This window comes from Bombina bombina, unplaced genomic scaffold, assembly GCF_027579735.1.
Source record: "Bombina bombina isolate aBomBom1 unplaced genomic scaffold, aBomBom1.pri scaffold_672, whole genome shotgun sequence".
Lineage (NCBI taxonomy): Eukaryota > Metazoa > Chordata > Amphibia > Anura > Bombinatoridae > Bombina > Bombina bombina.
Genome location: NW_026512975.1, coordinates 20,001 through 46,118, shown reverse-complemented (window position 1 = coordinate 46,118; position 26,118 = coordinate 20,001). Strand labels below are relative to the sequence as shown.

The following is a 26,118-nucleotide window of genomic DNA, read 5'->3' as shown; positions in this document are numbered from 1 at the left end:
GAACCTTTGCTTGCTGTTTGCGACACAAACACACCCATGCTCAGAGCTATAGGGCTGGAGGTATATTTGCAGAGTAGAAGTACCCTTTAAATTAATGCGAGCAATTACAGTAAGTACAAGCTTGGACAAAGTGCTTAATTACATCCTGTAATGATGTTATTGTGTAAAGTGCAACCAGCTGTAATTTTGAAACAATTAAATAACAATGAGTAATTAGTGTTTGCTCACATGTTTATTATGGTGTAATTCTGGAGAGGCCAGAAAGAGTGGTCTAAAACAAGCACCTGGATATTTTATGCATGGAACATACACTCTTATATTATAGCAAAGTTTAATATCTTTGACATTCTTTTAACAAAATGTGAGTTTTTTATGTGATATGTAATTTGTTTTTTCTTTCGTGATTCAGATTGAGCATGAAATTTTAAGCAACTTTCTAATTAACTCCTATTACCAAATTTACTTCATTCTCTTGCTATTTGAAAAGCAAGAATGTAAGTTTAGAAGCCGACTCATTTTGGGTTGTCCTTGCTGATTGGACAGCACCAATAAACAAGTGCTGCCCAGTGTCTAAACCAAAAATTGTCTGCTTCCTTAGCTTAGATGCCTTCTTTTTCAAATAAAGATAGCAAGAGAATGAAGAAAAATTGATAATAGGAGTAAATTAGAAATTTGCTTAAAATTGCATGCTCTATCTGAATCATGAAAGGGAAACATTGGGTTTAGTGTCCCTTAAACCCCTTGAGTGCTAACGACGGCTCTGTGGCGTCGCAGAGTTTCCCACTCTGGTGCTAATGACGGCTCAGAGCCGTCGTTAGCACTCTCCCACCTTGAGGAAGATCTGGGGGCTTCCACCCCCTCCTACTCCGGCGATCGGGCCTGTATAGTGACAGGCATTGCCGGGGCTTCACGTTTTGCGTAGTGACGTCACTCGCAATGACATGATGACGTCACTGCGCAACTTTATAAAAAAATACAATGGACAGTATAGGGAAAGGGGGCAAGCTGCTTAAAAGCCTGTATCTCAGGCATCTAAGCAGCTACAGACCCCCAAGACCTACCGTTGGAAAGGCAATCGCCTAACCTTTCCAATGGAATAAGTCTTGGGGATCTGAAAGAAGAAGAAAAAAAGTTAAAAAAAATTAAAAAATCAAATCAGCTCAGCACTCAGGTGGGAAAGTGCTTAGCACTCAAAGGGTTAAGACTTTGGTTATGGCTGATTACAGGCTGCATCAGCAAAGTATGTGATATTTGTTAATTTGATCTGCTGGGGGTTCTGCTATTGATTGGCTGAGTTGCACTTGTTATTGGAATTGTGTCTGTGTGTGTGTAGAAAGGATATGTAAACAAGAGGCAGCAAACAGCAATCATGTTCTCAGTAGGAAGTGGAAGAGATAGGTAATAAACATGTTCATTTCAATTGCTGTCTATTGACCAATGTGTAAAGACAAAGAGATAAGATGAGGAGGCCTTAAAGTATAAGCATTTCTACAGGCACAGTCCTTTTATATTAGCATGTTTTTGAGAACAATGGGCTGAGCACTTCAATCAGCAAAATATATATTTCACATACAAAAATAAACGTAAAGGATCACCTGTCCATATATTTTATACTCTGCAGCTACTATAACAAGGGAACATTAAAGTGAAGGTAAAGTTAAAGGACCAGTAAACACAGTAGATTTGCATAATCAACAAATGCAAGATAACAAGACAATACAATAGCAATTTTATTCCAACAAATTTCAAAGTTATGTATATTTCCACTCCCCCAGTACCATGTGATAGCAATCAGCCAATCACAAATGCATATATGTATAGTCTGTGAATTCTTGCACATGCTCAATAGGACTGGTGACTCAAACAGTGTAAATACAGGGAGTGCAGAATTATTAGGCAAATGAGTATTTTGACCACATCATCCTCTTTATGCATGTTGTCTTACTCCCAGCTGTATAGGCTCGAAAACCTACTACCAATTAAGCATATTAGGTGATGTGCATCTCTGTAATGAGAAGGGGTGTGGTCTAATGACATCAACACCCTATATCAGGTGTGCATAATTATTAGGCAACTTCCTTTCCTTTGGCAAAATGGGTCAAAAGAAGGACTTGACAGGCTCAGAAAAGTCAAAAATAGTGAGATATCTTGCAGAGGGATGCAGCACTCTTAAAATTGCAAAGCTTCTGAAGCGTGATCATCTAACAATCAAGCGTTTCATTCAAAATAGTCAACAGGGTCGCAAGAAGCGTGTGGAAAAACCAAGGCGCAAAATAACTGCCCATGAACTGAGAAAAGTCAAGCGTGCAGCTGCCAAGATGCCACTTGCCACCAGTTTGGCCATATTTCAGAGCTGCAACATCACTGGAGTGCCCAAAAGCACAAGGTGTGCAATACTCAGAGACATGGCCAAGGTAAGAAAGGCTGAAAGACGACCACCACTGAACAAGACACACAAGCTGAAATGTCAAGACTGGGCCAAGAAATATCTCAAGACTGATTTTTCTAAGGTTTTATGGACTGATGAAATGAGAGTGAGTCTTGATGGGCCAGATGGATGGGCCCGTGGCTGGATTGGTAAAGGGCAGAGAGCTCCAGTCCGACTCAGACGCCAGCAAGGTGGAGGTGGAGTACTGGTTTGGGCTGGTATCATCAAAGATGAGCTTGTGGGGCCTTTTCGGGTTGAGGATGGAGTCAAGCTCAACTCCCAGTCCTACTGCCAGTTTCTGGAAGACACCTTCTTCAAGCAGTGGTACAGGAAGAAGTCTGCATCCTTCAAGAAAAACATGATTTTCATGCAGGACAATGCTCCGTCACACGCGTCCAAGTACTCCACAGCGTGGCTGGCAAGAAAGGGTATAAAAGAAGAAAATCTAATGACATGGCCTCCTTGTTCACCTGATCTGAACCCCATTGAGAACCTGTGGTCCATCATCAAATGTGAGATTTACAAGGAGGGAAACAGCACACCTCTCTGAACAGTGTCTGGGAGGCTGTGGTTGCTGCTGCACGCAATGTTAATGGTGAACAGATCAAAACACTGACAGAATCCATGGATGGCAGGCTTTTGAGTGTCCTTGCAAAGAAAGGTGGCTATATTGGTCACTGATTTGTTTTTGTTTTGTTTTTGAATGTCAAAAATGTATATTTGTGAATGTTGAGATGTTATATTGGTTTCACTGGTAAAAATAAATAATTGAAATGGGTATATATTTGTTTTTTGTTAAGTTGCCTAATAATTATGCACAGTAATAGTCACCTGCACACACAGATATCCCCCTAAAATAGCTATAACTAAAAACAAACTAAAAACTACTTCCAAAACTATTCAGCTTTGATATTAATGAGTTTTTTGGGTTCATTGAGAACATGGTTGTTGTTCAATAATAAAATTAATCCTCAAAAATACAACTTGCCTAATAATTCTGCACTTCCTGTATAAGACTGTGCACATTTTTTTTAATGGAAGTAAATTGGAAAGATGTTTAAAATGACATGCTGTATCAGAATCATGAAAATTTAATTTGACCTGAGTGTCCCTTTAACTTCACTAGTTTAAGCCATATTGAAGATTTTATAAAAATAGGGCTAGTTTAATTCATCAGTTTTTTTATACCATATTATATAAATCTGTTTCTTACCATTTTAACAGCCAACGATGATAATCTTTCCTCCGCCCGCCATTTTGTTAAATTGATTGACCCGGGGGGTTCAGCCCATTACTCGCAACGTCATGCGAGTGTTAAGTGCATGCGTCCAACCCATATTAGCCTACTGTCTTCTCCATGCTCGTTCATGAGACGCGCATGAGCTGTCGGCATCACTGTTAAACCATTGGATACAAAATACATTCCGGATCGATTGTGTTCATAGTAAGTACTAAAGCTTGTTACATAGCGTACTTAGGCAATCCAACTTTTAATATCTTGTACATTTTGTTTAAAATATGTAGCAACGATTGCGATTGCCGCATGCACATTGTAAATCTGGATCTGGAACGTGCTTTTGAGCGACGTAGAGAGCAGATGGGACCGCTCAAGATGTCAGACAGAGAAGAACAAGGAAGTAGGGGTTGGGAGGAGTCGACATTGATGCGGTACCGATTTAAAAGTATATATATTTTAAAAACAAGAACTGGTATAGAAAATTTTTTTTAGCGACTACATTCATGTACTATTGCTAAATGCCTGGGTGTCTTTCATAACTGTTAACTATACCTTCACGTTAAGGGGGAACTATTTTACAGTACAATGTCCCTTTAAAAAAAAAATTGTTAAAAGTAATAACAGAGATCTTTTTTTTTTTAGCTTTTAGGGCAGAGAGAAAAAAAATGATCCTAAAAGTAAATTTCTGCAGAATTTGTCTGTCACAATATAAAGTAAATGATAATACATAGAAATGATGTAAAACTATAACTTTTTCAGTCTTATAATCAAATGAAAGTGCTACAAGTCCGTTCAGCAGAAGGGTTAAGGTACAGACCCATAACCAGCTGCTAGCAAGCTGTGCCAAGCCTTGAGAATAGGTGTTGGAGTCATGAGCAGATTTACAGACCAATAATGTAACTTTTCACCAGAAATCTTGGGCCAGACTGACTGCACCTGCTTTTATTAGAGGTGTCTGCAATTAACCCTTGCACTGACTGTGCATAGGTATATCTATCACACACTACTTAACATGTATAAAAAAAAGACTTTAAAAGAACTGCAGTTCCTCTCTACCCCCATACAACAATATTCTCTACCCACAAACCTCTGCATTCATTCCACTGTCACCCCACACCTGACCCTTCTGAGGATTCTAGAGCTGCACTGATTGCTCATCACCTCTGTAGATAGAATACATTTATATAGAATATAAAGTAATTGAATCCTATTGTTGCGGCAGTAATGCTTTTATAAGAATGTGCACTACATATTCAGCTTTTATTGAGCTATTTTCAGTATTTCACAAGCTGTAAGTGGTTAAAGTATCTTCTGAAAGCTATAGAAAGCTTTATATCTAACTTTTAGGGACTCTTTATAAAGCCCTTATCACTGAGTGACTGGATGGTTCTTTTATTTCTAAATAACAGTATTTTATCATATTACCACTTTCTTGAATTTTTGCTAGTTTGACCTTATACTTATTATCACACTGGTTTGTTATGCCAATAAACTAGCCCAGAAATACTCAATGATTTGTACCTTCTACAGACACTAAGTAACACTAAGGGCTAGATTACAAGTAACGCACAATATAGCGCTTTTGCTCACGCTCAAACACCACCAGACATAAACCTTTAACATGCACGGATTAGCGTGTGTATGTAACTTCAGGACTTCGGTTATCACAACAGCGCCAATCTTTTTCTCCCCTTAGAATTTAATGGAGCCACAAAGTTAAAAAATATACTAACACCTATCGTTTACGAGCTAACCGGACTGCATTTAACCAAGTGCGCTAAAGCCGACTTGGGTTATAAATATTTTACATTCACATTGAAGAAAATGTTCTTTTTATTTTTATCGTACCCATGCACTAACATTAGGGCGCCACTACAAGTACATACATATGTGTGTGTGTGTGTGTGTGTATATATATGTGTGTGTGTATATATATATATATATATATATATATATATATGTGTGTGTATTTATAATTTTTTCTATTTATGCAATTATGTTTTTTAGTGCTGTTCATGTGCATGTGTTATTTTGCGTTTATATAAAATGGTAATGCAAAGCTGTGCTTAATTCATTTACCTAGTTGCAGATTCATTACCAGTTTATTTTTATGTAGCATCTTCTGTTCTAGCACATTAACTTCTCTGTATAATCGTGTAGAACACAAGGGTCTGGTTACTAAATTATTGTTTTGTAAAGACTTGACATAAGTGATTTGACACACTTTTCTATTAATTTTGTTTGCAAAGGATGCAGTGAAAACATTGTTGTAGAATAAGGACGCTAACAAAAGCATTAAGCTAGAACAAGAGGCAGTGGTGATCAGCAAGAGGAGGATACTTAAAGTAGCAGTGTACTATAAAATTGGTTGCATCTTAATCTGTTTCCAGTGACTTGTTATACCAACTGCAGAGTTTAAAACGTATGGGAAATTGTTCCTTTAGTTATATTTTGGTGTATGAAATAGTTGTCTCTGCTAATTGAACCCCTAATTGAAACTTTCATTTCTCACTGTAAACACAGTGAGACAAAATATATAGGGGCCTATTTATCAAATGTCTTGTGGACCTGATCCGACAGTGCAGATCAGGTCCGCAAGACATCACTGAATGCGGAGAGCAATACGCTCTCCGTATTCAGCATTGCACCAGCAGCTCACAAGAGCTGCTGGTGCAACGCCGCCCCCTGCAGACTCGCGGCCAATGGGCCGCCAGCAGGGGTGTCAATCAACCCGATCGTACTCGATCGGGTTGAATTCCGGCGATTCCTGTCCGCCTGCTCAGAGCAGACGGACAGGGTTATGGAGCAGCGGTCTTTGTGAAGATTCGCCAGAAACACGGGCCGTCAAGCTCCATTCGGAGCTTGATAGTTAGGCCCCATAGAGTTAGCAATTGAAAATGGATATTTTAATACCTTTCTGTCCCACACCCCACTGGGAATGGGATTTCTTCAAAACCCCTAGTTTATGTATCTTTTCTATAATCAGTACTCGGGTATTGGTATTGCTATAATGGGCAAATCAGCCATTTCAAATTGCAAAATAAAAGTAAAGGATCCAAATGAACAATATTTAATACATTTCTGCAGGTAAAATGGATCAAGGGGAGAAAAAAATCACTGCACTCTCCCCTTAACAGAATTTGTTGACTTATTCCTATAGATCTTATTCAAACAGAAATATTACCTTATATTACTGAACTTAACTTGATTAAATCTGTGTATGCAATATCCTTCTTTAAACATGTACCTATAGTGACAGAAGTCGTTAAGAAAAGCTCAGATGCACGTGTTTTATTGTATTTTCTGTTTCTATGCAGAACTGTAGTGTTGAGCTTCGATTAAATACAATCTGTTCTCTGTTCACAGCCCCCCAGGTCTTAGCTCCAGCCCAGTCATTTCGGACATCTCCCTAATCCGTCTGTCCCCTCACTCAGTGGGAGCGGGTGAGTTCAGCCATACTCACCACTATGTGAGCCCCCATATGGAGCACTATCTGCGGTCGGTGCACAGCAGCCCAACTCTGTCTATGATTTCTGCTGCCAGGGGCTTGAGCCCAGCTGAGGGTAAGTGAAGTACAGCAAAGATATATCCTGTTCTCTAGTTTTCTTATTTTCATATAAATGAGACTGTTTCCCACATTAATGACCTTAGGATTTACTTTGCAGTCTCGGAGGTCCTCAACAGAAGAGATAGATAAGGAGAAACCTAGGTTTCAACATTGCAATTTTGACTTTTTTATACACACTTAAACTTTATGCTTATTTCTTCAATATTTACACCACTGTTATAAATGATATTTTCAGTCTGATCTTTGCTTTGAATACATCATTATATCTAGCATATATTTACTGTCTTAATCCCCCTGTTAAGTAATCAAAATAGAATTCCAGTTTGTTAATGATGATTATAATAATGGAGTTATGATTTATTCTTCTATTTATGAGCAGTGACTGTAAACATGAAATTGATCATTAATAAAAGCATGCAGCAGGTATTCTAAAGCATTGAATTACAGTGTTGCTGTGCTATCCTATGGGCATGCGGTGTTCAGCAGGGAACAGTAGCGTATGTTGTCAAATGATTCATTCCAAAAAGTCGCAAACATAGTTTGATACCTAATCCCATGTAAACCTGTGTGTATCATATTGCAGAGGAATCCACACCCCCATTTAGGTCCCGTTACACAGGATGGGCTTACGTCTGTTATGGGTAAACATGATCATCAGCCAGCACAAAGAAGCTATTCAAATGTTTGTGTGGAATTATCTCCCAATCATACTGATGTCAACTGCTCCTTCCTGTCCTAGGATTATACCAAAAATCCACCATAATACACATCACAATGCCAGTTTGGCAGTAAATGGGCTTAACTGGCAAGTGAGAGCTGGCAGTGCAATCAAACCTTTGCATGGGGTAATTCCTAAACTGGGTGAGGAGCCTGTGTTTAGTGAAAATAGATATGATATTTATTTATTTTTTTTAAACCAGAGATTTTGTAATGCTAACATGGGAAAATGTAATAATACCTATATAATATTAAAGAAATATGAAACTCAAAATTTTCTTTTCTGATTCAGACAGAGCATACAATTTTAAGAAAGTTTCCAATTTACATCCGTTATCAGATTTGCTTTGTTCCCATGGTATTTGTTGAAGAGATCCCTAGGAAGGAGTGTGGTGCCCTGCAAGGCAGGGAATAGTGCTGTCATCTAGTTCTCTTGCAAATTTGCTGCCATATAATACTCCGGACATGTGCAAAATTATGAGCTTACATTCCTGCTTTTCAACCAAAGATACCAAGAGAATGGAAAAAAATGTTAATATAAGTGAATTAGGTTTTAAAATTGCATGGTCTATTAGAATCATGAACATTTTATGTTTCATGTCCTTGTGAACTTGTAGATAGAAGAGGAAAGAGGTACATGACTTTTTTATTATTATTGTGATGTACAAGAACTACTATTTATTAAATGTCATGAGAAACCTGCACAATGTAACAGAATACAAGTTAAAGGGATATAATAACGTAATAGTAAACGGATCTAATTTGTTGCATTCAGGTAATATAATAAAATGCTTTATGTATCCTTAGGGATTTAACAAACAACTTGTGCAGGATACGTACAGTGATTGTAGACTGTTTCTGCTCCTTATTGTCTCTCTGGTTGTGGTCTGTTAAAAAGCAGCAGTGCAGTGAACACATAGTTACAAACAAACTGTTGTTACAAATTAGTTAATTATATTATTATATTAGTATGTCTCTTTAAAGGGACAAGGAACCCATTTTTTTTCTTTCATGATTTAGAAAGAGCATGCCATTTTAAACAACTTTCTATTTTACTTATATTATCTAATTTGCTTCATTCTCTTGATATCCTTTGCGGGAAAGCATCTAGATAGGCTCAGTAACTGATTGGTGGCTGCACATAGATGCCTTGTGTTGTTGGCTTACCCATGTGCATTGCTATTTCTTCAATAAAGAATATCTAAAGAATGAAGCAATTTACATAATAGAAGTAAATTGGAATGTTGTTTAAAATTGTATTCTCTACCTGAATCATGAAATAAATATTTTGGGTTTAGTGTCCCTTTAAGAAGAATTTTCAAACAGCTTGCAAAAAATAAGTAAATAACTGAGATATTTTTTTAGGAAAGAAATATATTTATTTTTCTAAAACTAATAGGACTGGTTAAGGTAAATTGCACCCCATTATTCTATACAGCTGTGGGACTTGGAGATGGAATAATAATGTAACCTGAACTCTATGTAGATGGAGAGAATTGCTGGACAGTTTCTTGCAACCATCTCTGGCAGCCAAGGGGTTAATCTGACAGTGCCCATTTACAATACCTCTGACCTCACTGAATGAGTGCAGACAACCATTTACTCCATATATTTATTTTTGCTCCCGCAAGCTGACCCCTCCTTTCTCCGTTTTACAATGAGAGTGAAGTTTTGAGGATTTGCAGCTGTGAGAAAGCTGCTATAATTGGCTCTGGCAAAGTAAAGGGTTTCAGGAAGCCAGCGGCTAGGACTATGTGCTTTCAGCAGCTCTCTAGGACCATGTGTGTTGTGTCAGGATCAGTGTGATTAGTAAAGACAGTAATGGGCCTGTTTAGACTGTGAGCGGCTATTCTTACAAACGGTTCATGCATACTCTGCTAAAAACAAACATTTCATTTTTACATAAATGTGTAGCTGCACTGTACATAAGTAATGCACAAAAGAAAAGCATTAAAGATGAACAAAGGGACTATATTTTTAGGTTAATGGCTCTCTTAATTTATTTATTTTTGTATGTGATTGCGTATAGTATATATAAACAATTAGCAATTCCACATTTTAAAATAATTTAAAACTGTAATTTTGTTAGTAAAAGTTTCTTTGTTTTTCAGTCCTGGTAGACACCCCTTGAAAAACCTGTTAAGTATGGTTATCTTTTCTATTTTACTGTAGGACAGATATAAATTAGCTTCTACGCTGATCAAGCAATCCTTATGTAGCAAGTTGCAGGGTATGATTTTGAATCCTATAGCATGCAACCCAACCTCTATAGGAACAATGGGATAAAACTGCATATTTAGTGGTAAATTACGTGGGGGGGGAATGAAAGGCAAAATCATTAAAGTTCATTGCAAGGTGTGTTATATGCAACATTTTAAGATTTTATTTAGACTTAATTCAACTTGATGAGTTCAGGGATTGACAATTTTAGGAGCTAAGAAGCCATGACCACTAAGTTACATATACATTTATTCATTCATTCATTCCTGGCATTAGATTTTTTTATTTATTTAATAAAAAAGAGAAATGACTATACCATATAGGAGTAAAATTGTTTAGATGGTCATACATTATATTTATAAAATAATTTTGCTCAAGTAAACAAACAGTGCAAAATCAACACAGAATTGGGTCTTTAGGTACAGCCTTCAAGGAGTCTATATTTAGAAATCTATAAATAGAACCAGTCCTGAACTAACATTTAAAAAATATACTTGTCACATTATCTTGTATCCAGCATTCTTTTGTCCGGCTGCATAAACAATCTTGGGCTAACCTCATTACATCCCTTAAATACTTCCACATGAGCTGGTCTGCTTTACCTTCTATTACACTCTATCTCTCTCTTTTTTTCACAGTAGCCCACGAGCACTTAAAAGAACGAGGTCTTTTTGGCTTAGCACCCCCACCTCCTGGTGCCAATCCTGCAGAATATTACCATCAGATGACCCTCCTTGCTAGCCATCCAAGTCCCTACGGAGAGCTCCTGATGCAGAGTGGGGCAGCTGCCACGGCTGCCCACCTCCATGATTACCTAACTCCCATGGATGGTAAGTCATCAGATCCCATGCTTTAAAACTAGCCAACACTTCACCATGTAGAACTATATCTGCAATGTCCAAACAATAAGTCATTTCAGGGTATAGTTGGGAATAAAACTGGACATCTCCATATGGGTTTTACATATTGTTGTCATACACATTAATATTTTTAATTAGATATGATTAGTGTGCCAATAGGTTGTTTAACGTATACATAAATATTTCTGGGTTTGTACATTTTTTATAATATTTAAGTGTTTCAAAAACATTCCAATGGGGTTCAGTCATGAAATTTGAAGCATTGGATATTTCTACTTAATAGTAATAAACTACTGAGTGGACGAGTAAAGTCTTTTGACATGACACATAAAATAGAAATAAAGATATATAAAATCATAATAAAACTGCATCTGCACTCACCAGATTTGATGCAGCTAAGCAAATATCAAAATAAATTAAAGGGACACTAAACCCCAAAAAATGATTTCATGATTCAGGTATAGAATACAATTTAAACAACATTCCAATTTACTTCTACTATCTAATTTGCTTAATTCTTTAGATATCCTTTGTTGAAGAAATAGCCATGCACAAAGGTGAGCCAATCACACAAGGCATCTATGTGCAGCCACCAATCAGCAGCTACTGAGCCTATCTAGATATGCTTTCAGCAAAGGATATCAAGATAATGAAGCAAATTAGATAATAGAAGTAAATTAGAAAGTTGTTTAAAATTGCATGCTCTTTCTAAATCATGAAAGAAAAAATGTGTGTTTCATGTCCCTTTAAGCCTATTTAAATTAAATTCCAGTAGTGCTTTTAATTTGTTCTAGCACCCATGTTGTACTCTAGAGCAGCGGTCGCCAACCAGTGAAGATTTTGGTGGTCCATGACACCATCAAGCAGGAATTAATCTCCTCTGATGGTGTCATCCCGTCGTGCCGCAACTCCCTACAGTGCGTGGTTGGGCATCAATGAAAATCGACGGAGGAGTCAAATTACAATCTCCCTACACACGTTGCGTAGTACTGCACAAGTTGTGTAGCTAGATCGTATTTTTAACTCTTCCCCCCCCGGTGCTCTGCTCAGAGGAAGATGCTTCCATTCTAAAGCCAGGAGAGATTGTTATAGTCTTGGCTTGAAATAGTGGAATTAAAGTGTATAAAAAAAAGAAAATCTTTTAAAAAACTCTCTCTTATATTTCATTTATTTTCTTCCCTTTACCTGTCTCTTTGTAGTAGTTTTCCTAATTCCTTCAGATGGATTTACATCGTTTTTTGTCTTCCTCCCCTCCATCTTCTTTTTTATTTTTTTATTAAATATGAATTATTTTTCATTCTAATAATTTTCCCGCAGCAACAAAGCCATTCCACCTGAATTGCAGTAATTGCCATCCAGCAGATCAACCATATCCCACCAGTATTATAGTAATTGCCAGTAACATCAGTCGTGGTTAGCTCACATCCATATTGAGAGCTTTCTGATATAAACTTAATTTATGATGCCAATGTCAATGATAAGTAGTTTTGAATAATTCCTAACTGGGGAGGTAACTTGGAAGACTTGTGGTCCTTTTAAACATAGTTCTTTTTTCTGCCTCTCTGTTCCCAGCTCAACAGTTGGCACTCACCCTTCATCTGTCATTTGGAAGTATTCTGTCATTAAGTTAGTTGATTCCAAAAAAATAATTCTTAAACATTTGTAAAGTGGTTGGAGGTAGAAAAAATTGCAGGCACTACACATAATTTCAATTGCAAATAAAATCCACAGTTTATTAGATGGAAACAACGGTAAATACCAATCCAATGAAAAGCTTTTCATTGGATTGGTATTTACCGTGTTTTCATCTAATAAACTGTGGATATTATTCATTGGATTGGTATTTACCGTGTTTTCATCTAATAAACTGTGGATTTTATATGCAATCAAAATTTTGTGTGTAGTGCCTGCAATTTTTTCTACCTCCTATACTTTTTTCCAGTTTGGTTTCACTGCCTCTTGCTACGGCACTCCAGGAGTATTCGGCTCTACGGAAACTTTTGTGTTACTTCCGGTTCAACAGAGGGAGACTGTGTGCTAGAGTTGCTGGATCTATCTTTTCTCCAAATATGGCGACCCCTGCTCTAGAGCAGTCAACTTTTTAACAGATCAATGTTTTTGAAGCCTTAGGGCACTGGTTTTCAAACCTTTTCTCAGGCCTCCCTAACAGGCCAGATTTTGAGGATATCTGAACAGGAGCACCGGTGAAATAATCAGCTGATTAGTAAACATGGTTATTTTACCTGCTCTCACCCAAGGTAATCCTGAAAACCTGGCCTGTTTGGAAGGCCTGAGAACCAGTGCCGTAGGGGCTTCATATAGAATTATGACTCTCTCTCTCTCTCTCTCTCTATATATATATATATATATATATATATATATATATATATATATATATATATATATATATATATATATATATATATATATAAAGTTCAGTGGTACAGCAGGACCAGCTTTAGTAGATAAAGTTGTAAGATACCCTCTGCCTCTAGTTCTTACCTTCAGAGGTCTCTTTTGAGTTGCGGCCACCATAAAGAACTCATTGTTAGTTCCACCTTTTCCTGGTGACAGACAAGCTATGCCACGCACTCTTAGTTCCGCTAAAAAAAAACTAGTGGAATGGGCTGCCATGTTGGTCATTTCTGCTTTTATAATATGAAAAGCTGAACCATTTATTATGTGCTATATATATTACTACATACACAGTTTGTTGTTTGTTTTGTTATGGTATTTTGAATAATGCCTATTTCTCTTGCAAGCTGTATCCAGTCCAGTTCATCCTTTACTTGTGGGATATTCTCATTCCCTACAGCAAAGAGAGCACACAGCAAAGCTGTCCATATAGCTCCCCCTCTAGCTCCACCCCCCAGTCATTCTCTTTGCTGGCTCTAAGCACTAGGGTCTCTCTCGGGAGTGTAAAGTGAATGTGGTGTTAGAATACTTTTGCTTCTTCGGAGGCTATTTTTGGGAGAAAGTTTTTGCAAGCAGTGGTGCCTTCCGTTTAAGGTACCTGTCTTGTTCCCTCCCTTCATCCATGTCCTAAAGCTTTGGTATTGGTATCCCATAAGTAAAGGATGAATCCGTGGACTGGATACACCTTGCAAGAGAAAACAGAATTTATGCTTACCTGATAAATTACTTTCTCTTGCGGTGTATCCAGTCCACGGCCCGCCCTGGCATTTAAGTCAGGTAAAAAAAATTTTTTGTTTAAACTACAGTCACCATTGCACCCTATGGTTTCTCCTTTTTCTTCCTAACCTTTGGTCGAATGACTGGGGGGTGGAGCTAGAGGGGGAGCTATATGGACAGCTTTGCTGTGTGCTCTCTTTGCTACTTCCTGTAGGGAATGAGAATATCCCACAAGTAAAGGATGAATCCGTGGACTGGATACACCGCAAGAGAAAGTAATTTATCAGGTAAGCATAAATTCTGTTTTTTGTAGGTGAAGTTCACTGATGCAATGCAATTTATATATTTATTTATATATTTACTTACTGCAGCTTGTATTTCATTATTTAAAAATTTTGAGCCCAAATATATTCCTTATACCTTTGCTGACTGGACATTTTGGTAACTGGTACCAGCTCATAATGGGATTTTATTAGTCTTTTAAGAGTTTCTGTATAAAGCCTTGTTCCCCAAAGCATAACATGCTGTGATCTGAGATATCATAGCAGAAAATGCAGAACGAACGGGACACATGCAGGAACGGTTTGCTTCGCAAGGCTGTTCCACATTAGGCTGTTCAAACAGGGCTGTGCTCTTGCTGCTCTGTGTAAGTTTTCCTTCATTGCGAGGTGCTGTTTGAAGAGAATAGTGAAATACCAAGCAGCACTACAAAGCGACAGTGCATTGATGTATGATTGGCTGTTAGGGATTTTTTTAACCCTGCCCCTAGGCTTTCCTGGTCGACAAAGCAGTGATTCCTAAATATAAGGTGTTCTTGTGAGCAATGCACCATTGTTATTACTGCATTTTTACCTTATAATTATGTGACATTTTATTTAAGAGGCATTTTAAAAACGTAACATTACTTTTTTTTGTTCTCTCTGCAGCTAATCTGCAATGCAAACGTCAACTGCTGCAAAATATTATTAAACGTTAAAATATGCTTTATTCTCCAGTTAATCAAAACATTGCAATAATTTAACCCATCACCTAATTACTCCATAGGTGTTGCTTTACTGCACATTATAGTAACACAGAATGTCTCTTAACTACCCAGCCACTCCTTACTTTCTGAATATTTATTTATTTAGGAGAAAACGTTTTTATTCGGAATACCCATTCCCATTGTAGATGCTCGTACTCATTATACACTATATAGATCCACCACACAATGTTTTGCATTGTTACAGTGCAGATACCTTTTTAATTGCTTCCTTGTGTACTGCCTTGTATTAGATTACCTTCTGCCCAGGACACAATACTTGTGTGTGCACAGGGACTGATCAGTTTCTCCTCCACTGGACACCCGTCGTCATCTTCTGGCTTTAATCAATCTACAGAATTGTTGTTTTACTTTGCATGTAAATGTAGATTTAATCATTTGCAGATCTCCCCATCGTACGTAGGCATCTTATTATTATTATTATTATTTATTTTTTTAATTTCTGAAAAACGTACATTTTTGCACCAGTGTCTCATTATTTTTTATTATGTTTACTACTTTTATTATTATTATTATTTTAACAAAGTATTTGTACATTTACATTTCTGGTACCTTGTTGAAATATGTCCATTTCCTGAGTAGATGTCCCTCTTTAGGCTCATGAAGTTGTATCATATTCCTTCAAACCAGAAGTCATAAGGTCACTTTGATGGAAGCCTTAGCAATCTGGTTGTTTATATATTTCCATAAGTGAATGAAAAATGAAATGTGTCAGCAGTGACATCTGGGGAGTTCTGCTCTTCGGGGGAACCTCTGCATTAACTAGTCATGAATTTGCAGTCAGTCTGTTTTCTTTCTTTATATTCTTTATTGCCAGAATTTTTTTTTCATTAGTCTTTGAGGAGAAAATATGAAGGTGTTACTCTATGGGCAAACTTTTTATTTTATATTGTTTATTGCATAAGATACAGTAAGAACATTGTTGTTTTCCAAGAGAATTCAACCCTGTAACACGTGGTACTTTTCTCCAGGTTCAGTTTATTGCAGTTTCAGTATATGTTTCCCATGGAAGAAATGCAAATAGTGTTTAATGGTATATTTTATTTAGTTAGACATTAAAGGGATATTAAAGACAACATTAAATGTGCATGATTCAGATAGAGCATGTAATTTTAAGACACTTTTAAATTCACTTCTATTTTCAAATGTGCTTCGTTCTCTTGATATCCTTTGTTGCAAAATAATATGCACATATCATACACTAGTGGGAGATGGTTGCTCATTGGTGCTTGCACACATTTGTCTCTTGTGATTGGCTAACTAGATGTGTTCAGATAGTGCAATGCTGTTCCATCAGCAAAGGATAACAAGATAATGAAGCAAATTTGATAATAGAAGTTAATTGAAAAATTGTTTAAAATTGTATGTTCTATCCAAATCATGAAAGAAAACGTTGGGGTTTCCTGTCCCTTTAATGCAGCCAATCAAGCTGTGAGGACAAAATCTTAGGTTCTATGCAGCTCTTTTTTGCTTTAGAACATCAGCTAAAAACTTTAATTATTTGTAGAGTGCTAACAGATTCCGTAACTCCCCTAATTTATTTTATATACTCATGATATCCCAACCACTGTTGTAGTATAACGATATACATTGAAAATATGATATCCCAACCACTGTTGTAGTATAACGATATACATTGAAAATATGATAATGTAAGATGTATACATATTGTAGCTATCAAGATGAAAACAAATATGCCGAAAAGAGCAAACGGGAATCTTTTTACCATCATTTTTAATTCTCACTCCCTTATCTGAGCGCTGTAACACCCTAGTGTTGCTCTGGTTGAGAATGCCTGAACTGCTTGATTATCTATGTAGATAGCAGTAGTTTGGCTAATGCTCCTTATGATTGGCTGGCTGCACTGACGCACACACACCTCAGATTTAACAAAGACAGTTCTATTATTTTACATACAAAATGCCCCTTTAAAAAAAATTATACATTATCCATGATATCCCCATCTGTTGGGGTGTAAATATGTGCAAAAGAATTCTGGAAGACTGTTATGCCTCCTTATTAGCATCTAGCTCATTATATGCAGATTTGTTGTATTTTGAGTGTGCTTGGCCTTGTTCTGGATTTCTATTCGGCACTGAAGGCCTTATATGACCTCGCTCTATGGATACCTTTTATAATGCTCATGTGCACAAGATGAGTCTGTGCCAAACGGCAGATACTCCACAGTTTACTTTCTTTGTCATATCCATCATTGTTTACAATAACATAGAACAGCCAGATTGCTTTACTAAAACCAAAGAGATCAGGGCGCAGTTGGAAAATGTGAGATCTTACATCAACCCTAACAAAAACTCTTTATGGCTCCCTTCCATTTCCCTAAAACTACCCCCACCACCTAAAAAAGTTACCTTTTGCTAATACAGGAACATCCTATTCAATTAACTAGTATTAATCAATAAAAAAATGTTCTAATAGTGTTTGTCCAGGGAACTTTTAACGTCTATACCACATCTAAAAAAGCCTGAAGTCAAGATTGCAGGGAAAATATTACCAGTTAATTGCCTGAGTGCAATTGTTTGCATTCAATGCTGCTGAAGGAATATCCTTTCAAATTGAATGAGCTCTCTCTCTCCCACCACCATTGAGTTGCTGATTTCTGTTGATGTCTCTTATTATTCACAGTATTCAGTTTTTCAGTATAAGTGTCAGGGTCAATTGTCAAAAGCATGCTTATCAAATCTCAAAGTAAAAGTAAAGAAGCTATTTGTAAACAATTTAAAGGGACAGTCTACTTGAAAAATTATATTGTTTAAAAAGATAGATAATCTCTTTATTACCCATTCCCCAGATTTGCATAACCAATACTTATATTAATACACTTTACCTCTGTGATTACTTGTATCTAATCCTCTGCAGACTGCCCCCTTATCTCAGTGCTTTTTACAAACTTGCATTTCAGCCAATGAGTGCTGACTCATGCATAAATCCACGGGAGTTAGCTAATTTATCTATGTGGCACATATGAACTTGCAATGTCTAGCTATGAAAAGCTAATAAAATGCCCTGAGATAAGAGGCAGCTTTCAAGGGCTTAGAAATCAGCCTACGAGTCTACCTAGGTTTAGCCTTCAACAAAGAATACCAAGAGGACAAATCAAATTTGATGATAAAAGTTGTTTAAAATTGCATGCCCTATCTGAATCATAAAAGTTTAATTTTGGCTTATCTGTCCCTTTAATACATTCCAGCAGGTGAATAGATCATTGGTTTCACATCAAAAGGGGACAAAAACAGTATAATGTTACTTCAAAATTTAGCATTGATTAAGACAATGGGGCATATGCCCTGTGTTTCAGGCGAGCCTTCAGGCACGCCAGAAACACAGGTTATGAAGGAGCGGTCTAAAGACCGCTGCTTAATAACCTGTCCGCCCGCTCTGAGGAGACAGACATCGCTGGAAATTGACACCCCTTGCTAGCGGCCGATTGGCTGCGAATCTGCAGGGACGGCATTGCACCAGCAGTTCACAAGAACACTGTCGGCATTTATCGATGTGCAGCGGACATGATCCGCAATAACCGATCCTGTCCGCTCGCACGTTCTTAAATAGGCCCCAATGTATGTATAGGTTTATATTATGATGATGATCCAAATTCAGGGTGAATAAAGGATTCAGTTACCAAACCGTTAGTACAAGTCTTCGTGATAAAAATAACTGATTAAATAGACTGGAGATCTAAGAAACTATTTAGCCAAACTGGCATTAGAAGTATATATTTCTGTTTGCCTTGCCTTTGTGTGGAGACCAGAGCACCTGGACTAAATGCTAACAATTTTCTCTTCACATCATGGGATCTTTCTGGAGTTACCCACTTTCTGTAAATATCACAAAATTCCTCTACATGAAATTCTGGAGACCTGGAGTATGAATAGCTGAGATCTCCTTAAAGGGACAGTATACACTCATTTTCATATAACTGCATGTAATAGACATTACTATAAAGAATAAGATGCACAGATACTGATATAAAAATCCAGTATAAAACTGTTTAAAAACTTACTTAGAAGCTGTCAGTTTGGCTCTGTTGAAAAGGTAGCTGGAAAGCCCACTGCAAGTGGCAAAGAAGACACTCCCCCCTCCCCCTTCTTTTGCATATGAGAAGACCCTTTACACAAACAGGAGCAAGCTGGAGAAGGTAGCTGACGGTATTCACATAAAACTATGGGGCTTGGTTAGGAGTCTGAAAATCAGAGCAATGTTATTTAAAACTAAGCAAAACTATACATTTATTTTTTTAAAAAAAACTTTATGGGCTATATAAATAGATCATCTACAAAACATTTATGCAAAGAAAAAATGAGTGTATAATGTCCCTTTAAGGTTACTGTGACTTCACATGAGTATTTGAGCAGCTTTTGAAACTGCAGACCTAAAGTGAACCCATAGAGATGGTTGACATAAGTAACCAAAGTCATGTTGGCAAAATCTTAACATGACGTGAAACAACAAGGGACCCAAGATCTACAAAGGCAGAGAACTATAATTAAGTTCTAGAACAAAATAACTTAAAGAAACCAATGTCCCTGAGCTCTGGGGTTTTTGTATATGAAACCCCAACATACTAGACTTGATGTCCACCACCCAATGTTATTGCAGATTCTTAACGCCTCATGCATCTTCCTCTTATTTCCTTAAGGTGAGGGTTAATGTTTTGGAGACATTCTAATACAAAAATATGATATGCTATAATTTGTTAGCACATTTATTTTTTTGTATTACTAATCCTAGCTAAATGTATGTTTAACCACCAAAAAGTTTAAACACATAGGTAAAATCCTGCTTTGGAGTCCACAGGCATTGCAGTTCCAGAGCAGGAAACTGTTTATTGGCCAATTGGGAGCAGCAGTATCATGTATTCGACAACCACCAGCGGTTTTATCCTCAGCAGATGCAATGCTTGCAACTCCAAAGGGGGACCTGACACTTGTGTTTAACCCCTTTGCAGAGTTAAACATATTGTTATATCTAGGGTCAGTTATACAAAAGTAACATATACTCTAACAAATTAGTGCATGTCATTTTTTTTTATATTATTCCATTTTAATGAATATATTCCTGTCAAATTAGATGAGCAAACAGCACATAACCTAAACTGCCTGTATGCAGCTAAAACAGGATTATTTACTCTGGCATGTCTGAGGGGAAAAACCTTCAGATCCCCCAAACTAACAAAGTAATAGCCACTGTTTGGCAATATATGTGTTTATCTGTACAATTAGTAGTGGTGATTTGTACAAAAGACTGTCTGAAATCCATTGTGGCTACAAACCAAATGTCACACAAACGTTACATGTGTAACAAGCTTCCATAAACCGCAATGTCGAGTAGCAGTGAATAAAACACTTCATAAACAGACAATCTCAACAAGCTATCATCACTGGCTTGTGCTTTATATTAGTTAACATCTACTCTGTTTAATGTCCCTTTAAATGTGTTATAGCTGAGATAAAATATAGGTAGTGTTTATGCTTCACGTATCTGCATCAAATCCCTAGTAATATCTGACTGAGTGATCTGCAGATAAGAAATAACTCTTCCTTATAGCGTCCTGTTAAAAAGTCTGAAGCGCCAGCTTTTATGTGATGACTGAGTTTTTTAATGATTCACGTTTATATAAGATTTGAGGTAAGTATATAAATATATTTATATTTGTGATTATCCTGTTTTTAGTAGGTTTGGAACAAATTATGTAATATTCTGTCAGATCTTAGCTTTTTACTGGATATGTTATGTTATAATTTCTTACCTGCACTAGTAAAAAAATAGAATCCTTACAGAGCTCAGTGCTTTACCTCTGTAAATGAATATGTGTGTGTCACTGGCATGCAGAGAACTCATTACTTGCAGGTCACGTTTTGGGAGACTGCGGCCAGCATTACCCAGGCGGGCAATAAGAGTCTATGTGAGCACTGTGGCCTGAAAAAAGCTGGCACAAAACGACATAGTCAGATTTGTCTGGTCGGCGTCCGTTCGTGCCCAAAGTCAGAATATTAGGAGACCGTAACCTAGAATTTTGTGTACAGAGAGGAAAATGGAATTAGTCCACTGAGCCCCATCTGATTCTGAGAGGTCAATTGCTCTTCCCTAAGTTGTGCTTTATGTATATAGTTTATTTTTTTTTCCATTTATGAATATCTAACAACTGCTGCATTCTGTCTGTCTGACTGAGTTGCTCTCTCTGTATTCCCTGCCTATACCTGTACCTGTTTTCTCACAATTCGGCAATGATTTGTGTCCAGTAGGTAACCAAATCTATTACAGTAAAACTGGGCTTTCTACCCACCTGTTCCAAATAAGCATCGTATCATGGAGGGGAAAGAGAGATTTGTCATAGCAAATCTAGATAGAGACTGCTACTGCTTGCCAGAAAAAAGACTGATAATGAGGTGATAAGCAGATTAGTAGAGGAAAAGAGACAGGCGAGATGAATAGGGCAAAAGAAAACAACAAAGCAGTAGAAAGCAAAGACTTGACGATCAGTGGCTTTAAGAAAGGAGACAGACATCCGAAACTGATGTTATATTGTCAGGCAGTTTCAACTGGGTATAATGTATCAGAATACAATGATTCTTATCTAGTGAGGATTGTTTCCTTCTTTATCAATGGAACCGTCATAGCCCAATCGCAGTTGGCCAGTTATGCCCATCCTGTGCTCCTTGCCAAAGTGTGTAAAGATAAAAATATGCTACTGTCTATATGAACTGAATAGGAAAAAGCTCTAAATGGTTACAGCATTTAAATATTTTACTCCAATGTCCCACATTCTAGTATACATAGTATTTTATTTTTTAAACAAATTCATTTTTACCACGTGTTTAACCCATACAAAGGGGTTAAGTGCATAGTCAAAATTGTGCTCCAGTGCCACATCATATCAGGATACAGTTGGTGAGCAAATGAGAAGCAGAAATACATGAGTGCGCTCCAATCACTTACCACATTTTTCTTCTAACAGATATCTAAATAATCTTTTAACACCCTCTGTGGTTCTCATGTACATGATACGTGACCGCCTTTACTGACCACCCCCAGTTCCGGGGATTTTTTCTGTTTCCAGACGATGTGTGCACAGCGCTATAGAGCTTCACCCAGCACTGTGACGGTCCTTACAGCTTCTGATTGGCTGTACTGCCTGCTAAAAGAATTGTAAATCAGTATGAGGCCGCCGATAACTGTCAGTAGCTTGTAGACCAGCACCACAGTGGGTACTTTAATATTATTTAGCAATAGGGTTAAAGAAAAACACTGGTTAACCAGTACTATAACCATACTTTTTAAATAATCATTAGTTTTGTGTATTCAAAAAGATTTAGCACTTAGTAAAATAAATCTGTTGTAGAATAAAGCAGTTTCTATTTACACTAAAGTGTCCCTTTTATTTACGTCTGAGCCCCAAATGTTCTCAGTATATTCCCCTCAAAGAAGGTTTCTGTGCCATGCTCTGCCTCTCCAGGATATGTTGCTAAAGAAGGGCTTCATGTTGGGTAGAACTACAAAACTACCCACAGAAAATTCACAGCTCATTTTTAATAAACACCAAAGAAGGTGTACAAATGGCCTGCCTGTGTGTTCCATGCTTTTCTTTATACCTTTTTATGTATTTTTTTTAACCCAAGCAAATCCAGCTCTGCCCTTCTCAGTACTGTGGCCAAATCAAATCCTCCTCCTGTTTGGGTTGGATCTGAAGTATAAATTTGCAATAGGACAAGGCTGCTGTGTGGCAGGATTTAACCTCTTAGATGCTAGGTGACTCAAAATAAATTGACAGCAGTGGATATGTTTGTGTGTGTATATATATATATATATATAAATATCATATATATATATATATATATATATATATAAAACCTCATAGATTGTTGTATCTTTAAATCTAAGCACATCTGTTACCTACAAATTAACCTTTTCACTGTCGGGAAATCCTTTTATCATTTGAAAGGTGATTAATGCAGCTAAGTGGTACACCACCATTGCGTGAATGTTGGCACAGTGTTCTGAATGATACTGTCCAGCTGCAAGGTCTGGTCACTCACTGATTGGCTTTTTTCTCTCATAAACGCAGATGCGGCAGAACTGGACATTTGCTCTGGCTCCTGGTTCCAGATTTCATATGCTCCAAGCCCAGGACATTATAACACTTTTGATAGTCTTCTGGTGGGACAGGCAGGCAGACAGACACCTAGTCTGATACATAGAGAAGGCTGTTTATTACAGACCACAGGGAGCATTACACTGCAAAAATTTGTTTCCATCATGTTGATGTATTATGGGTGTTGTGCTTATTTCCTTATTTCACTGTAACTGTTTTAATACATAAATGAGCTTGTTTAACAGAACCATTTATATAAATATTAGAGACAACAGTATCATTACATTTTATCCCAGTGTGCAGCTGTTCACTATGCAGCAAGAGAAACACAACATGTTACACCACATCCATGCATGGCCAATACCTGTCAAGTACATATACATCATAAGGTTTATTTTGTTTTAGGTCTATAAAATATGCATGTTCATGTGCTGAATAAATATAAAATTGCAAAACCAACGCTTACTGTGTAAATGCTGCTTTTCATATGCATTATAGAAATGTTTTGACAACTATGTCCCTTTAAATATAACTTTGAATGCAAATTGAAGCTATTGCATTTAGAAACTAGCTTACTGGTCCGACTGTATGATCCTGCTTTGTCATGTGATAGAAACAGTATTCAAATACAAACAGCACCCGCTAGTGGCTGGAGGAGGCAAATGCATTAAATACCTATACTTGTTAATAGGACCAATGGCTAAGCCCACAATGTGAACATAAATCACAGTAAGAGAAGAAAAGAAAAATGAGTACAAGGTTTTTCTCTGTGTTTAATAATTTATCAAGGGAAGTGGCACATTAATAAACAGGTCTCCCCAGAGGTGAGTGGCTAACGGAGATAAATATGGCTGCCAAAGCTGGCCTGCTTTTCTCAGCTAATGGAGCAAAAGATTGGGAGAAATGCAAATGCAAGAAAAACAAATCTAAATACTTTGTCTCCAAATCTTGTCATTTTTCATTCCTCCTCGGATAATTATAACCACAGCGGAAGCTTTCTTTTGTGTTCATTATCCACACTAAAAAAGATGTGAGCAGTAATTAGGGTACATGTTTCTCTCCATTGTGATCAGTTGTCTGTGGAAGCAGTTTTGTGAATAAGCTTTTAAGTATAAATAAAATATTGTTAACAAAGAAAAAAAAACATTGAATGCATTGTAACTGTGATTCAATGGCAGGAACAACTATTGTATTAATATAACCTATGTAATTACAATATATTATTGAAACCTATCAAGTTACAAGGTATTAAGGACTGGAAAAATATAACTACTTTATTTAACAGTAAATTGAAAATAAGTTACTAGTTCACTCAGTGTTAGACAGAAGCCTAGTTGTACACTTTGCGTGTGTGTGTATATATATATATGTGTGTGTGTGTGTATGTATTGTGTGTGTGTATATATATATATATATATATATATATATATATATATATATATATATATATATATTTATATATATATTAATAAATAATAAACTTTACTCCACTGGAAGGGACTGTAGTGAAGCAGAACATACTTGTGCCAAAAAACATTCTTACATTTCTTTTAACGTGAGCCTGTACTATGATTACTGGCTGAGATGGGAATGGGAAATCCCAGTCTTGCTTTATAAAGCACCTAGAGCAATATTAATGCCTTAGTGTCACAATGAAGGTAATTCCTCTTATTTGTATTCATAGCATTGTTACCTTAATCACTGTCATTAACCTAATTACTCAAAAATGCAGATTTATACCACTAAATGACTACTTGGAAGTGTAGTTCATCATGGAGCAGCTGACACAGAATACCATATGTAAGGGAATGAAATGCAGGCTGGTAAAATATGCTGTATTTTAAAACTGTTTGCTATACCTGGATATTAAATAATGGATAGCCCAACATTCTATCATGACTACACCAGCAGAAAAGGGTAGCTTCGAGAAATAACTTCTACGGTATCCTGTAGAGCTTGCAGCACGGGCTATTGTTGCTCCACACTTCTGCATTCACATCATTTGAAAGTAGATTTGTGAATAATGCACTTGTCCTCTGTATCGTTTCTGAATGGCTGGAGAACATCAACATGAGACTTGAATATGGGAGAGTGGAGTTGTGGATAGTCTCTCTACCAGGGGTTTTCAAACCTGTCGTCAGCCTCCCTAATAGGCCAGATTTTCAGGATATCTGAACTGGAGCACAGGTGAAAAAATCAGCTGATTAGTAAACATGGTTATTAACCTGCTCTCACCTAAAGTAATCCTAAAAATCTGGCCTGTCAGTGAGGCCTGAGGACAGGTTTGAATATCCCATGTCTACCAAGTACGATTTTTACAATTTAGACCACTCACACTTCCTTAACAAATGTTTCTGAAGAACATTATAAATAAAAATAAATAATATATATATATAATTGTAGGAAGGAAACTTGTTATAAAATCTAACAAATAAGGAAACTGCACAGCTTTTTTTTTTTGGTCTAGATCAGTGGGTTGCAACTTTTACTGCCTTGTGCAAGTCTGAAATTCATATGAAAATCGCTGAATTATTTTTGTATGTCTGTATCACTCTTAAAGGCATAACTACTGCGATTACATAATAAAGGGACACTAAATACATTTCACTCACCTCCTTCTAATCATGTTTGCCACCATTATGGAACTTAAGTTACAAGTATAAGAAGAAGAGTTGCTGCACATGTGCAGACAGGTCAGTACTTTAATGTAGTGAAAGACAGATTTTAACATGACTAGAGGAAGGCAGCGAATAACCTCAATATGTAATTAGGGCTAGATTACAAGTGGAGCTCTATTTAGTGCT

At 36.9% G+C, this 26,118-nt stretch overlaps 1 protein-coding gene across 1 annotated transcript in view; it reads left to right on the top strand.

The window, feature by feature from the left end:
* Window positions 1-26,118, top strand: part of LOC128644649 (zinc finger protein GLI2-like) — a gene marked incomplete at its 3' end in the record, with an annotated part of 212,056 nt that overhangs the window by 171,380 nt on the left and 14,558 nt on the right. The window contains 2 exon segments of the mRNA XM_053697175.1: window positions 7,032-7,228; window positions 10,809-11,000. Coding sequence (XP_053553150.1) covers window positions 7,032-7,228; window positions 10,809-11,000 — 389 coding nt within the window.